We start from the raw sequence: 12,992 nt of genomic DNA on the forward strand, positions 1-12,992 counted from the left end.
TAACTGCATCCCAATGGCATCCACCCCCCGTGCCCCGCCATCGTCATGAGACGTGCTCTGGCTGCGGTTGGGAGCGAACCTAGGGACGAAAGATGACGTCTGAAATCAACCTGTCATCCACCCTTCGAACCTCATCAACCCAACCATTGGTTCCACCGGGAACAGCGCTTACTGCAGGACATCTCGCGGTGCACGGAGTTCCTGGGGGGGGCGGCGTACAAGGGAGTGGGATGAAGGTCTTTCATACCTGTCCCCGTGGAGATGCTGCTCCAAGTGCCTGCCCACCCGGGAACCAGCAGGCTAGACCATCCATCCCTTCCCGGGAAGCTCCTCATGAGCTTGGTCCCGGGTATTTAAACATCTCTGACGTCCCTATCCCATCCCGTCCCTCTTGCTTCCACATACCGAGTCGCGTAACCATCTCCCCAACTTCGCCTAATACATACCATCGAATTCAACCGAGTCTCCCATCTACCACAACTAAACAACAGCCAACATGCCTCTTTCCGGACACTGCCTCTGCAAGGCCGTCACCTACACGGTCGACATGGACGCACCCATCATCACCGGCTACGACCACTGCGATGACTGCCAACGCCAATCTGGCTCGACCTACTGTGAGTCCTCCCTACTCCCAGGCCTTGGCCCTACCCTCTCTCCCTTTCCCTCTTCAGCATCATCCCCCAGCCAGCTAACGCTATCCCGCCCTGCGCTACAACAGCCCTCGTATGCGTCGTCCTCAAGGACAAGCTCACACGTGAGCGGCCCGGTAAAGAAGTGGGAAGGCAAGGGCAGCTCCGGCCAGTCGGTCTGGCGCTGGTTCTGCGAGGAGTGCGGCTCGCCCATCGCCCACGACCCCGACGCCGCGCCCCCCATCATCGCCCTCAAGGGCGGCACTCTCGACTCGGAGATCAAGAAGACCCTGAAGCCTGTATGTTTCCCTCCTTCCCCCTATCGGCTCGATGTGGATGCGGTGTGGCTAATGAGGAACGGGGGAACAGGACACCGAGATCTGGACCGACGGCAAGCTGCCTTTCTGCCAGGAGCACCTGGAGAAGCCTTTCGCGCGTATGCCCGAGTAAATGAAGTCAGCCGGTTAGAGATTGGGAGCGCAGTCTATGCGTGAGTGGTGGGCCGAAAGAGCTGGCCACAGACATGAAGATGTCCTGGGAGGGGTGATTATGGGTCACATATGTGTACATGCGAGGCCATGCGAATAAACGAATGAAACAAAATTCTGCAATCAGTAGGGCTGGCCGGGACAACTCGTACAGTTCATGCTCAAGGGAATAGAAGAATGAGGTTAACCATCCGGCCCTCGTCGACAATTTTGTGCAGATCAGATCTGTAGACTGGCAACCTGCGACCCAGCAAAAACATGAATGCAAACAGGAAGCATGTGAATTAGGTTGATAGTGTCAACCAAACCATTACGTTAAAGAAACACATATATATCCCAGCGGCAGAAACTCCCAACTCAAAAACAAACACCAAGATGAACCAAAAACCAGAAACCTAAACAAGCCCTCCCAAAACCCCCTTCACACCCTCCAACAACCTTCCCAAATCCAACCCATCCCGTTCGACACCCCTATCCTCACCCAAAACAGTCACCAACACCCCCCCGAGCCCACCCACCTGCTGCTGCTGCTGTTGTTGCTGCACGACTTCATTAGCCTGCGCCAGCAGCCCTGCCAGCGCCGGGACCATGTCCTGCCGCGCGGGGAGGCCGATGTAGAGGTGTGTTCTGCCTGGGGTGCTGTCAAGCGACGGGAGGGCGTTGCCGGCTAGGGCGGCGGACCTGTGTAGGTGGTTGGTTAGTTAGTTAGTTATCCGGACGTGCGCGTGGATGTGAGGGGATGGGGGGGGAAAGGGAGGGATAGGGGGCAGCTTTGTTGCGGGGGGGGGGGGAGGGGAGACACCGCACCAGCCCTTGATGGCGCCGAGAAAGCCGGCGCTGCCGATCTCGCACCGGGAGTTGTTATAGAAGCGTGGCCAGACAAAATTGCTCTGGGCCAGGTAGCCTGGGTGGATTGAGATGTCGAGGTAGGAACAGCCGGGTGTGGCGGACAGGAAGTAGTCTCTGGCTGTGTCGGCGCCAAAGTGTGAGCGCAGCGTGGTCGCGAAGGTGTCGAAGTTGGCGGGCGCCATTCGTCTTGTTTGTCTGTTTGGTTGGTTGGGTTAGGTATTTGGATGGGGAGTTGTGTGAAGCAGCGAGGGGGGGTTACGTATTCAGATCGTATCCGTCCAACACCGCTGAGCCGAATGGGGCGGAGCGAAGGGTCAATATGACCTGGGGGCCCGAAGAGTTCCCCAGACGTAGGTTGACGAACGTGATCGCGTCTTCATCCGAGGCTAAAGGGAGGGTGTTGCCTTCTCCACCAATGCTGAGGAAGATTTTCTTGCCGTACTTGGTTTGGCACTCGGTGATATCTGCCTCAATGGTGGGGTAGTAGGACAAGCCGGGTGCAAGCTTCTTCATCTGGGAGCTTTGCGTGCTCGTCATGCATGGATTCTGATCACACTTGTTAGAGTATTACGTGCATAGGGGCATGGGGACGTACCAGCTGCAACCGAGGGTAGATGCTCACGCCGTACGTTACCTCAGACAAGAAGCCTAGGATCACGACATCTACGTTGGGGTCGGAGCATATTTCCAAGAGGGTACCCTCGACTTCTGCTCCTGGTAGGCCGAAAGTGACTGCAACATTGCCAGACGACTGCGGGTCGAAGTCCGACGCCACATGTGCTGGAGCTCCTGTGGTAGCCGCCGTTGGGTTTGGTGTTGGCGTAGCCCCATTCTCTGTAGGCTGTACGCTCGCTACGCACGCGTCGTCCGTTTCACCAGCGACGGCTGGCGCGAGTGAGGGCACGACACTCGTTGAGAAATCAGGAAGGCTGCCAGACCGCGAGGGCATTCCCTAAGAAGGGATGCTGGGCACAGATGCAGAGGCTTCGGGACCCACCAGGTTGGGAAGGCTCATGGAGAAGCTAGAGGGCGCAGAAATAGAGGTGGAAATAGTCGAACTTGGCTTCGGGGTGGCCACCTGTGATTGACTGACCGGGACGGGTAGTGATATTTGAGGCAATGGAGGCGTTGACTGGCTACTTGAAGAAGCTTCTGGTGCCGATATTGAAAAGGGGGGCAGAACACCACCTGGAATGGGCAAGCTAGGCAAGAGAATTTTCGAGATCGACTTTGATGGTAAGGGGGTTGCGGAGGCCGAGGCAGCAGGTACCGAGACAGGCGCAACTGGCGCACTTGATGCGGAAGGCAAGTCTACAGAAACGGAAGGCAGCGCGACCCCAAGATCCGACTGCGATGGTAGGCCGACTGGCGGAAGAGATACCTCGGGCAGGGAGACGTCTGGAACAGAAATCGAAGGCAGCGCCGCCGACGGCACTGAGATCGCGGGGCTCGAGACCGACGGAAGCGAGTTGGCGGGAACGGAGCTGCTAGTCAATGCTGGGATGGAGGGCAGAGAAGCTCCGGGTACAGAGACCTCAGGGAGCGAAACTGGTGGCAAGGAGACCGAAGGCGATTCTGGGTTTGCGGACACCTCGGAGGGGTCCGACGGCCCCCGGATAGAGGCACCAGGCAAAGACACAGACACTCCAACGGAAACGCCAGGAATGCTAACCGATATAGCAGGGCCGGTTACCGCAGGTAGTGAAGCCCCTGGCAACGACACGGAGGGTAAACCCAAGCCAATAGAGACTCCAGGCAACGACACCGAAGCCCCGTTCGAGGCCCCAGAGACGCCTACTGCTGGGGGTGTTACCGACGGTAGCGCCGCAGACGGAACTGATAGCGAAGGGAGTCCCAGGGATCGCGACGCGCTGACTGAAATCTCGGGAAGGCCGACCGAAGAGCTGGGCACCGAAAGTGAGGGAACAGGCACCGGAATCACCACCGCGGGGCCACCGGCGACAGCAGAAGCGCTGGCACTCGCAGGCCCACCAGTCAACTGTGCAAGACATTGCGAGAGCTGGATATCCACAGCCAACGTGGCCGCCGCTCCATTGTCATGAACTGTCACGGTCTTGGTGTAGGTCGTAGTCACAACACGCACGCCTGGAACCATGTTAGTAAGAAAGCAACGAGATCGTTGGGACACTCCAACCAACCTATTGCTTGAGCGACGGCGAGTTGTTCCAGGATCGTCACACTGTCACCGACTAAGATGCTGCGGAGCGTCTCTAGAACGTCGGAGAGGGGAGGGACGACGCCACCCAGTAATCCTAAGAGGTTGTTGAGAAGCCCGGTGTCTTGGGTTGCTGCGAAGGCCGATATTTGGGCATAGACAAAGCGTAGTTGAGAGAGCAACTCCGCGAGATGGGCCGGTGTGAGCTCGAGGTTTGCCGCAGCAGTTTGTTGTTTCTCCTCCTGGTGTAGGCCCCGGCGAGAAGGTACCTCATCAGGACTCGCGTATCCAGCTGCGGCGAAAAGGGGTACATCTCTCCTAATGATAGGTGTCGATGGCTTCTCGACAACCGCGAGGCCTGTTGCGGCCGAGAGTCCGCAAAGGACGAAGGGAACTAGGCGGCCGAAATGTTTTCATCTTGCTGCTGGCTGTCTAGTGTCGAGTGCTACTGACCCAGGAAGTCTCTCGTTCCTTGGACACATCGTACTTGGAGATATATAGTCAATTGTCACTATCATGTTAATCAGATCAATAGACGCGATCCACGCGTCGTGTTGATTCCTCACTCCACGGCGGGAAGCCGGAATCTCCATGCCTGCTATTGCGATGAGACTCCTCGCGACCAAGGGCGCGCATTGACAAACGGGCCAGTTCGCCATGTATTCAATTTTTTATTTTATTTTTATTTTTGAAATGCCATGGCGTTATATTACGAGGAATGTGAAAGCGCTCTTGCGGGATCTCGCCACGGAATAAGACTGGGTCATGGAATGGACGGTGGTCGAAAACGATTGGAAGCCGAGACAACATCCCGGTGGTTTGGGCTTTCGCGATCTAGACTTCTAGTTAAGAGTCGCCATTTCTGGGCCGTGAAATGCTCTTGACGGGCCATCGCTCGATGCGAAGACGTTTGATCAAATGCACTCTCTGGTAAAACTTTGATCATTCCTCGTTGTACTTGCATTGGAGCCCCCCAGAGACGGACGCAGAGGCAGTGGAGAAATGGAAAGGGGAGATGGTAAGAATGATGTGCGACTGCGGCGGCGTGAGGCGTTGATCTCAGGGAGGTTTCAAGAAGTTTTGGCTGCATCTGAAACAGGCATCGTTCGCGATGCCCCGAGCGATGTTGATCAATTGCGAAGCTCACGGCAACTTGGCTGCTTTTTGGGCTTGCCCATGCCCACGCAGATCGGGAATCTGCTTCATGGGAATTTGGCGCTTGGAAGCCGCCTCTCCGATGATTGATTGGTTTCGCGGTTGGTCCGGGAGGATGCGGGCGCGAAGGAAGGGTCCGGTGTTGGGCGAGATGCTCCAGCATCATTCATTACCCACCATGTCGAAACCAGTTGGCGGGTTGCACTGCACTGCCAGTCAAGCTGGGGAGGCGTAATATGCGCGTGAGTGGCCAACGGAGTTGATCCCATTCCGGTCGTCGGCAAGCTAGGGTGGAACTCAAAAAATATCGTCAATAACTCGACGGACGGTCTCATCCATGCACTCGGATGGAGTGACGAATTCTTCGGCTGCACCGGGTCTGAGGTAGATGGACAGGGAAGAAGAATGAGCGAGAATTGTCTGGCTACGGTTTCCACTGCTTGACTGGTCTGATGTGTTCGCACGGCGTGAGACTTCAGCAGGTGATGTGGATGCGACCGTCACCGTAAATGGAGGCTACCACCTTGCCACCCCAGCCTTCGCTCTCTCTTGTCCTTTCATCCATTGCATCCATTGCCCGAAACGGTTTGGCTTTCAAGTCTGTGCCGATGCAAATGTGTCAAAACCCAACGTCAGGAGGGCGCAGTGGATGACGGATGCAGATTGGGAGCCACATTCTGTATTCGTATGTCAGGTCGTACCTTCCATACCTTACTTATCCCGTCATCGCTTGCAAATTTCAAATTGCTGCCTGCTCGTTATCATTCGGGGTTTTGGGTTTGCCTGTTCACCCTTCTCTCTGCATCACGAGACGGGCGACGACGGGCGACGACGGGAGGTCGTCCCGGTTTTCATCCCGTGATACACAATGAAAAAGGGGTTGGGAGGGTGGAGAGACGGTGAGGTTCCAGAGATGCAGGGCGCACCTTGGCGACCGTGCTGTCCCTCCATCTTCCGTCTTTTCACTCAGTTCGGCATTTCAAAAAAGACATTCCTCATTGAGCCCTCCACAAACGAGGAAAAGCCTGGTCAACAGACGGGGCCATCATGTTGAAAATCATCTGCGAGGGTAATTTGGGGCGCGCTTGCAGGCCCCGTCGGCAGGACGCACCGCCATTGGCCGAGGGGGCTTGGCTGAAGGTACATATGTACTTAGGGTTGGGGTTATACGTGTAATGCCCAGAAAAGTAAAGACGAGACTCCCTTGTTGGAGACTCCGCGCGCAGTGTCCCCCTCGGTTCCTCACAAGTCAACTGCCCGACCTGATTCTTTGGCAGCATGAAGGCAAAACAGGTGGACGGGCGCCCGCCGCCTCACCATGGCTGCGAGGGTCCAGAATCCACCACACCCGTCCATCATCCTTCTTCCCTTCCCTCCCCAACCCAACCGAATGCCCACCACGTTCGCATCACCACATTCATCGCCGCCCTCAGCGAACCAACCCGTACCCGCTGTCGCCGACGCGAAATAAAAGTGCGACGCCAAAAGTCGAAGTCGCAGATTCTCACCCCAAGCTGATTGTGTGCGCCCCTTGCACGCCCAGCCAGTGGATCGCCCATCTTTCCGAGCCATCCACGCCTGGGCTAAAGCATCATCACTGTGACAAAGCAAATTTTCCCCTTCTACCACTCCTTCATCCTCGTTCCACGTCGTCGTCGTTTCCCATTCAACCACCCACACACCACACCTCATCGACACATTCGACGCGATTTTTCTCGAAGCGATGGCTCCCTCTAGCAAGAACGCCGCTGTAGCCAAGGACCGGCGCAAGTCGGCCAACTCGACTGCCCCGACCGTTGTCAGTGCAGGCTCCCCCAAGCCGACTCAGATCGTCACCCTCAAGGTGCCAGCCCAGAAGCTGCGGGCCATACTTGACCCCGATTTCATCAAGGAAGATACGCCGGCTAAGCAGTCACCTGCTGCAGCGGCTGCCTCGGGCACCGAGAATGCATCAGACTCCACCCCTAACTCACCTCCGGCCGGTACGCCCGCGGCTCAATCTGTCACCATGGGCCCGCCAACCGAAGGTCTCAAGAAGAAAGGAGTGAAGAGAAGTGCAACAGCCGCCGCAAATGGCAATGGAGAACCCAAAGTCCGAGGAAAGCCCGGCCCGAAGAAGAAGCAGAGACTGTGAGTGCTCGCTGCCCTCCCCTTCGTGCATTGCCCTGTGCTAACTATGACATTAGTGAAGACGGAACTATCGAAGGTGGGCGAGGCTCGCTTGCCGCGCACAAGCTCGGCCCCAAGGCCAATCAAGGCGCCATCAATGCCGGCTTGCGAGCGCTGGACCGGTCTGGCAAGCCATGCCGCAAGTGGAGCAGGGGCGGCTTCACATTGAAGACCTTCACGGGAGTCGTGTGGGAGATCCCGCGCTGGACGGCACCGCCGAAGCCCCGACCCGAGGAGTCGGCCGATGGGTCTACGGCTGCGTCCGAGAGCAGCAACAAGGAGAACAAGGAGGACAACAGCCAGGTTAAGAGCGAGGCGAGCAACAATGGCGGGGACGTCGAGATGCAGGGCACACCGAGCTTCGCCGCCGACAACTCACCAGCACCAGTCCCGATTGCCGCTGCATGATTCTTCTCGCTCTTCCTCTCCTTTGTTTTTCCCCCTGGTTTTCTTTTAGATGTCGGTTGCTCGGGTTTGGAGGGGTTTGCTAGGTACATTGGTATGGGAGTTTGGGCGCTGTACGATGGGTAATGGGAAAACAGCACTGGGATAGCGAGTTACGTGGTCTCCCACGAGCACCAGCAGGCACGGCGTTTAGGAGTATAGAGGTTCCCATGGATCACTCGGCCATGTACAACACCAGGCATCAGCATGGTTTGCGGGCATCAATCAGGTAGCGAGACTAGGTTCACACAACAAGCACAATAGATATTATCAACACATTCAATGACCGCCAGGTGCCAAAACCAGGCAGGTGCAGACGTACTCGAGGGAGTGTCTGTTTAATAATGCTTACCCCCACTCTCATGTCTACATGGCGTTGCCTGCCTCATTGTTGCATCAAGCGCAAAGAGTACATGACCCCTTCGCCCTGAATTCTTTGATCATGGCAAAGCCACAACAGCTTCCGGTACCGGCGGTCGAGTGAGCTGCGCATTCCGGGAATGTGAACCGGTGTCTTTTTCATCGGCACTAGCGGGAAGCAAGCTGTCTCAAGTTCAGTGTTCTGGTCCAGTAGCTCTGGGTGTTATGGAAGCAGCATCGCCAGCCATTGGGGGCCGTCCCTGTTTGAGCCATCGCACAGAGAGATTGCGTTGTCCCTTCTTCCCTTGCTCGATTTGTGCCCACCTCCCCCATCGCCTTGTCCTCCAATTGGAGGTGGGCAGGTCAGCCCCCTTGGAGCTTGGAACAGCGGGTAACTAAATTGGAAGTGGGACCAGTTCTTCAGCACAGCTCTTCCACTGCCGGGCAGCTTCTGGGGGCACCTTGATTGCCACGCAGACAGACCGCCGTGGGCTGTTCCCAGCTTAGCGTTAGGGGCCCCATGATCCCGCTTGGCTTGCTTCTGGCTTGCACCAGCCCCGAACCCCCAAAGACCCCACTGGCTGGCAGAGACCCGCAACCCGAAAGTCAAGGGCTCCATTTTGACTGGACTCCGACTCCCCGTCACGACTGAACATGATCAAGAACGAAACGGACAACAGGAATCAACCCCATCTCGCCTTTACTGATCTTAGGGCAAGCCTATCTTTCTCTCCGATTGGGTACCGGAGTACAGTTTTACATGTCCCAGAATTAATATTTTTTTTCCCCTCCATATCTCTTTTAATGCAGAGTTGGCAGAGCTAGTACCCATTTGCGCATCGATGACATAGCGGCCGACGCAGGAGCGAGGACCAAGTTGGGACGCCAGATTTACTCCGGGGTTATCCCAAGACTGACCCAGCCCACGGCCGGCTTATCTCAAATCGCTCGAACACGTCAATACCCTTATTCGGTAGCCCTGCGATCCCCCTCTCTTAACGGAAAAGCTCGGAGCCACAGGAGGGCCTGGCAACCCGAACAGCCCCCGCCGAGGGTTCCCGCCGGACAACGCCCCGATCTGACTTGGCTGCGACGTGACGTCCTTCTGCACGTACCTCGCCTCCACTGCTGTCCTCTTTGGGCATCTCATAGCCCCTCACCATGACAAACCCCTACCAACAACATGATATCGGGTCAAACATCGACCCTCTAGCTTCCGGCCGACTGCCACCCCTCAACGCCCGCCGACCATCCTATGCTTCCGTCGTTTCCGGGAGCCCTTCGGCCCTCGCTCGTCCCACCCGTTCGGGCGGCTTTTCCCACCTTCTCAACCCCTCGCCTGACTCGGAACAACAACAAGCTCAGTCGAGCAACCCCTATTCGACGACACAAAACCCCCGCTTCGAGACCGGCATGTCATACACACACAATGGCGAGGAACTCCCAACGATGGACGACACATACGAGGCCGTCGGCGGCGGTTTCTGGCCACCGCGCCTCGGGGCGACTTTTCCATATTTCTCCCGCGCCTTCGTCCTCTACGTAGAGCAAGGACCCGCTGCTCGCCCTGCGACCCCTCAGGTCCTGACTACGCCCGTTTCCCGTCCACCAACACGAACACCAATCTCAGTACCCCCGGTTTCCTCTCGCCGTCGTACCTGCGGGGGGTCGACCTACCTACAGAAGCTAGAGAGAGCAACACAGGGCGAGGATTCTTGCCGAGCGAGAGGGGACCGGCTTCGACCGGGGCACCACCATCATCAATCTCTGGGCTCGCGGCTATCGACCAACGGGAGTTCGTCACACCTACCCCACGGTCGGAAATGAAGGCGACTGGCACTACCCCATAGGGGGGTGGCTTACGACATTGTCGAGCACCCACTTGTCTCCGGCCGACGAGGACGACACTGTTAGCCCACTTCCGTCGAAGTGGAATCGGGACGATAAGGAAGCGGCTCTGGGAGGTCCTGGGCGACGGGTACGAAGTCAGGCATACGGGGAGGGCGTTGAGCGACCACGAGGCGAGCGCCATCCGGGCGGACCACTACATGTCGCCGGCGTGCGGGGTGTATTATTTTGAGATCACAGTTCTGAATGGGCGGCACGATAAAATCAAGTAGGTGGCAACCGCAGAGGCATTGGCTCGGTTTTAAGGGGACATGTTTACTGACCGAGCCTGACTGGTACAGAACTCCACCGATCGCCATCGGCTTCGCGAGTAAAGCGACCTCGACATCACGGGCGCCTGGCTGGGAGCCAGACTCCTGGGGCTACCACGGCGATGACGGCCACTCGTTCGCGTCTCAAAACGTAGGGAAACCCTACGCCGACACATTCGGCGTAGGCGACACGATCGGCTGTTTAGTCAACTTTCGGCTCAATCAAGCGCTGTTTACATTGAATGGCCGAGAACTACGTACGTTGAGTCCCAGACGTTCTCTGCTCCATTCCCACTCGGGTAGTCACTGTGTTGCCATGAGTCCACTGTCCTTTTGCATCTACCTCGTCCGCACGCCGCCTGTTCCGCTTCTCAACCCGCATAGCCCAGCGCTGACACAACGCAGCTGTTGCTTTTAAAGATATGGGCTTCAAAGACCTCAAAGGGAACCTGTACCCCATCGTCGGTCTCAAGAAGAAGGAGGACCACATCATGGCCAACTTTGGTCAGAGGCCTTTTGAGTTTGATATTGACGGATACATGAGGGTACGTTTTCTTCTACCCCTGAACATGCCAAGCAGCTGCCCCCTTTTCTTTTCTGTATACTCGGGCGCCGGGGAAAGCACAACCTTCGGGGGCACCGCAGGTGCCATTCCCAAGAGCTAGGAAACTCCGTCCGGAGCTGCAAGTGCTTGCTGTAACTTCCGCTGCAGCTGCACTGAAGCCCCCCTTCTTCATCACCTAAGACCCACCCCCTAAACGCCATTGTCTCGCATTCCATCCTCCACGCCCGCTCAACCTCTAGCTTTCGCGCCTTCTTGCTTTATTGTCGTCGCTTGCACAGCTATGGAATCGTCGCGACGACCAAAAAAGCGGCCCCGCATTCATCGGTCATTGCTAACCTATCTTCTTGGCGGACAGAGACAACAAGGGATGATCGAAGAGGAAATACGCCTCGCCGATGCGTCCAAGCTCGTGCCCGGCTTGTCGGAGACGGACATCATTCAGCAGCTAGTAAGTGTCGACTCATTTCACTTGGCCACTTCAGACTAACCTCCACGATAGGTACTCCAGTTCCTACAACATGATGGCTACGTTGAGACAGCGCGCGCCTTTGCTGAGGAACTACACACCGAAAAGATGGCTCTCCAGTTGGACCCACAAGAACCTGTGAAGGGCGTCAGCGTCCGCGACGATGAGGACGCCCATAACCGGCAGCGCATCCGCCGCGCTGTGCTCGAGGGTGATATCGACCGCGCCATGAAGTACACGGACGCCTACTACCCGGCTGTCCTTCGTGATAACGAACAGGTCTACTTCCGACTGCGCTGCCGCAAATTCATCGAGATGATCCGCAAGGAGGCCGAGCATAAACATAATGCTCGAAGAGCGGGGAGTCAGCCCACACCAACGGCAGGGGACAGGCGGCCCGGTGACAACGACGAAGAAATGTTCGAGGCCGAGCCGAGTCACAACGGCACGACCACCGCGAACGGTGATGGTGACTTGGACATGACCATGGCAGAAGCTGGGGACGGTGCCGGCGGCAGCGATCCAGCCGCCCGGACTCAGCAAATTATCGCAAGAGGCGCTGTTGTACGGCGTCGAACTGCAGGCCGAGTTTTGCCAAGGGGACTCCCGCCGGGAGACAGTCAAGCAGCTCGACGACATCTCATCGCTGTTTGCGTACCCGAACCCGCTTAAGGTCAAAGGAAGTGGCGCATTTGCTCGACGGGAGCAGGCCGCGTGGCAGTGGCGGAGGAGTTGAATAGCGCTATTCTGAGTAAGCTTCTCCTATTTTTTTTTGTTATATGTTCTTGCTTGTTATATACTAACGACGATTTACAGTGTCACTCGGGCAAATCATCGCGTGCGGCGCTGGAAAATGTTTACGCCCAGACTTGCGTGCTGCTAGAAAGCCTGAGAAAGGACGGCGGCGACGGCGCGTTTGTCACAGTCGACAACGTGGTCAGGGATATACCCCCGTCGAGACTGCGCTAGGATTGCTCGAGAGGCGCATGGGTGGGCGGCGGCGATACACCGTCCTAGCGGGAAGTGGTTCGACGTTGCGCGGGGGCGTAGTAGGTTGGTTTTCTCGGCCCGTGCTAGATGGCGCCCGTATTGGTGTGGTGGTGCTATCCGTGCTGGTTTACGGAGCGCGGGGGGGTTGGGCACTTGCAGTCACTGTGGCGCGTATGGGGACGCTTTCTTTCGTTTTCTTTTTCCTCCCTCTCTCCGTACGTATATACTTACACTCATGATGCGGCGTCGGGGCGGCTACGGTTGGCCTGGTCTGGCCTGGGGTCTGGCCTCTCTTTTTTCTGTCCGGAGAGTTTGATTGGGTCTGTGGTGTTTTTTGCTGGCTGGGAGGGGTGATGGCGGTTCAGGTATGTTAGGGAAAGGGGAAGGGGGACTATTGGGGCTTTGGGCCGGCTGGCTTTGAGTTTGGGGGCTGAGAATACTTAGTGTACCTGGTATACTCAAGTTGGCTTGCTAGCTGTTGCTGTTGCTGCTATTGCTGTTGCGTTTGCTTTTGGCTTTGAGCTTCTGGCTGGCTTTTA

The 12,992-nt window shown here is 56.9% G+C and overlaps 6 protein-coding genes across 6 annotated transcripts; 4 read left to right on the top strand and 2 right to left on the bottom strand.

Annotated features, from left to right (window-relative positions):
* Positions 1–584: 584 nt before the first annotated feature.
* Positions 585–1,082, top strand: CHGG_00587 (uncharacterized protein; the record flags this gene model as incomplete). Its single annotated transcript, XM_001219807.1, has 3 exons — positions 585–617; positions 722–931; positions 1,002–1,082. 3 exons carry the CDS (start codon positions 585–587, stop codon positions 1,080–1,082), a joined length of 324 nt encoding a protein of 107 aa, XP_001219808.1.
* A 433-nt stretch (positions 1,083–1,515) lies between these two features.
* CHGG_00588 (uncharacterized protein) lies at positions 1,516–2,918 on the bottom strand (the record flags this gene model as incomplete). Its single annotated transcript, XM_001219808.1, has 4 exons — positions 1,516–1,801; positions 1,928–2,164; positions 2,229–2,515; positions 2,565–2,918. The coding sequence occupies 4 exons, from the start codon at positions 2,916–2,918 to the stop codon at positions 1,516–1,518; spliced, it is 1,164 nt and encodes a 387-aa protein (XP_001219809.1).
* Positions 2,919–3,162: 244 nt separating this feature from the next.
* Positions 3,163–4,032, top strand: CHGG_00589 (uncharacterized protein; the record flags this gene model as incomplete). Its single annotated transcript, XM_001219809.1, has 1 exon — positions 3,163–4,032. One exon carries the CDS (start codon positions 3,163–3,165, stop codon positions 4,030–4,032), a length of 870 nt encoding a protein of 289 aa, XP_001219810.1.
* Positions 4,033–7,023: 2,991 nt separating this feature from the next.
* CHGG_00590 (uncharacterized protein) lies at positions 7,024–7,877 on the top strand (the record flags this gene model as incomplete). The annotated part of the gene is made up of 2 exons (XM_001219810.1): positions 7,024–7,430; positions 7,487–7,877. The coding sequence occupies 2 exons, from the start codon at positions 7,024–7,026 to the stop codon at positions 7,875–7,877; spliced, it is 798 nt and encodes a 265-aa protein (XP_001219811.1).
* A 619-nt stretch (positions 7,878–8,496) lies between these two features.
* Positions 8,497–8,892, bottom strand: CHGG_00591 (uncharacterized protein; the record flags this gene model as incomplete). The annotated part of the gene is made up of 1 exon (XM_001219811.1): positions 8,497–8,892. The coding sequence occupies one exon, from the start codon at positions 8,890–8,892 to the stop codon at positions 8,497–8,499; it is 396 nt and encodes a 131-aa protein (XP_001219812.1).
* Positions 8,893–9,434: 542 nt separating this feature from the next.
* On the top strand, positions 9,435–12,432 carry CHGG_00592 (uncharacterized protein; the record flags this gene model as incomplete). Its single annotated transcript, XM_001219812.1, has 6 exons — positions 9,435–9,940; positions 10,463–10,689; positions 10,853–10,977; positions 11,353–11,445; positions 11,497–12,027; positions 12,280–12,432. 6 exons carry the CDS (start codon positions 9,435–9,437, stop codon positions 12,430–12,432), a joined length of 1,635 nt encoding a protein of 544 aa, XP_001219813.1.
* Between the last annotated feature and the right edge of the window lie 560 nt (positions 12,433–12,992).

The sequence above is a fragment of the Chaetomium globosum genome, genomic scaffold, assembly GCF_000143365.1.
Source record: "Chaetomium globosum CBS 148.51 scaffold_1 genomic scaffold, whole genome shotgun sequence".
NCBI classification, from domain to species: domain Eukaryota; kingdom Fungi; phylum Ascomycota; class Sordariomycetes; order Sordariales; family Chaetomiaceae; genus Chaetomium; species Chaetomium globosum.